Genomic DNA, 1,641 nt, shown 5'->3' with positions numbered 1-1,641 from the left:
TATATATATACAGTACACATTGCTCAAAATCTCACCATTTGTGTGCACAGCCATTTGTACATTTTGATCAGAGCAGCTGTAATTCCATTCCATTCTCCCCATTCTGTGATCTTAGATTAAAACCCTGGTACAAAGTKTTCCAGGCATTACATACAGTATTTCTTCAAGGATGGCAAGGATTTATTTCAGCATATTTCTTGGTAATTTGGCGTGGACGTTAGGCTTAGCGGTCAGTGCTGCCGTCGAATCTTATGGCTGCAGGTCTGAGCCAGGCTGGGCATCCAGTGTCAAACAACTGTTAAATAATTTGTGCGAGTTTGCACACTGTGGCGACCCCTGAAGAAGGGAGCAGCCAAAACAGGAATAAATAAATAAAATTATGGCTCAGACATAAAAAAGAGTAAATGCGGCAGATTATTATTGTAGACGAACTCATAAAGAAAGCACAACTTTTTATTTTAAAACTTAAACCTGTCAGATCGTCCTGAACAGCTACCAAAAGCCAAGTTCTGCCATCCCTTCTGTACTCTTTGTAAAGGAACATTCATGTGTTTTAGGTCAAGAATACCTTTTTCTCACATCTATCCCACTCCTAATGAGTCAATGTGTCCTCCATCAGAGGCTCTGGTACCAGTCTGCTTCTACTCTATCAGAAACCAAAGTTTTTAGTTGTTTTTTCTCTCATTGTCTCACTGAGATGTTGCCAATAATTAACATTAATGTGACACTTTGGATTTGATSGGAGCTTTGTGTATTTATTCCTATTTATCTGCTACAGGTTGCTAAATCCTTTTTAAGCCAAAATTTTATAGTAAAGTTTTGCATAAAAGCATCAAAATGTGCGAACGAGGCACCAGGTCAGTGAAAAGCAGTTCAGGCTTGAAAGATGCCTTTGATTTAAATTTGAAATGAAGGGTAATATCTGAGCATCTTTAATAAGACCACTTTAAAAAATGCATCACAGAACAGGAAATTAAGTTTTAGAACACCTCATATGACCAGGAACAAACGAATAATTAATGGGTATAATATTCATGTGTTTCTGGTTTGATTTTGATCAAACATGACTGATACAATCTCTCTTTTAGGTATTCAGAAAAAAATAAATAAACAGATTAAAGGCTGCATAAGTGGAGTGGTACTTACCCCATACACCAGTTCCCCCACCATCCCGTTCCACGTTTTAGTCTCTGGATCTCTGGCTCCATACTTCCCATCCGGCACTATTGACAGTTTATATTTTATCCCCACATGTTTCGCAATTTCAGAAGCTAAATCAACACAGTAGCCTTCATATTTGTCATTCCCATCCAGCTGCTGAAAGTTTTTCTTGTACATCACATACGGAGCTTCCTGTTAATTAGACACAATTTTGAGTTCAGAGCAAAAGAAAGCGCACATCAAACAGTGGCCAGACCTCGAGGGTCAAACAAAACGGGGGTCCTAACTGGGACGACGTGCACGCATGCGGGAGGAAATATGGACAAACACCCACCGAACATCTAGACTCAACAGACAAAATGAGTGAGCCGAAGGAGCAAAGCGTCTGACGTAAATAAATGGAAGCTGTCAGGCTCCCCTCATCATGCTATCTTTGTCCAAACTTTAAATCTCTGGAAGCTGGTTAATAAGCAGGGGGTG

General features: G+C 39.7%; 1 protein-coding gene across 6 annotated transcripts in view; it reads right to left on the bottom strand.

Moving 5' to 3' along the window:
* Positions 1-1,641, bottom strand: part of gria3a (glutamate receptor, ionotropic, AMPA 3a) — a 97,638-nt gene that overhangs the window by 29,435 nt on the left and 66,562 nt on the right. For all 6 annotated transcript variants that reach the window (XR_001310095.1, XM_014006727.1, XM_014006726.1 and 3 more), the window contains one exon: positions 1,147-1,353. Coding sequence is in view for 5 of the 6 variants with exons in the window: in XM_014006727.1 (XP_013862181.1) it covers positions 1,147-1,353 (207 nt within the window). In the remaining variant the exon portion in view is untranslated. The remainder of the gene's footprint in view (positions 1-1,146; positions 1,354-1,641) is intronic.

Source organism: Austrofundulus limnaeus, unplaced genomic scaffold, assembly GCF_001266775.1.
Source record: "Austrofundulus limnaeus strain Quisiro unplaced genomic scaffold, Austrofundulus_limnaeus-1.0 Scaffold37, whole genome shotgun sequence".
Taxonomy (NCBI): Eukaryota; Metazoa; Chordata; class Actinopteri; order Cyprinodontiformes; family Rivulidae; genus Austrofundulus; species Austrofundulus limnaeus.
Note: the sequence above shows the minus strand (reverse complement) of the source record. Positions and strands in the feature narration are given on the sequence as shown.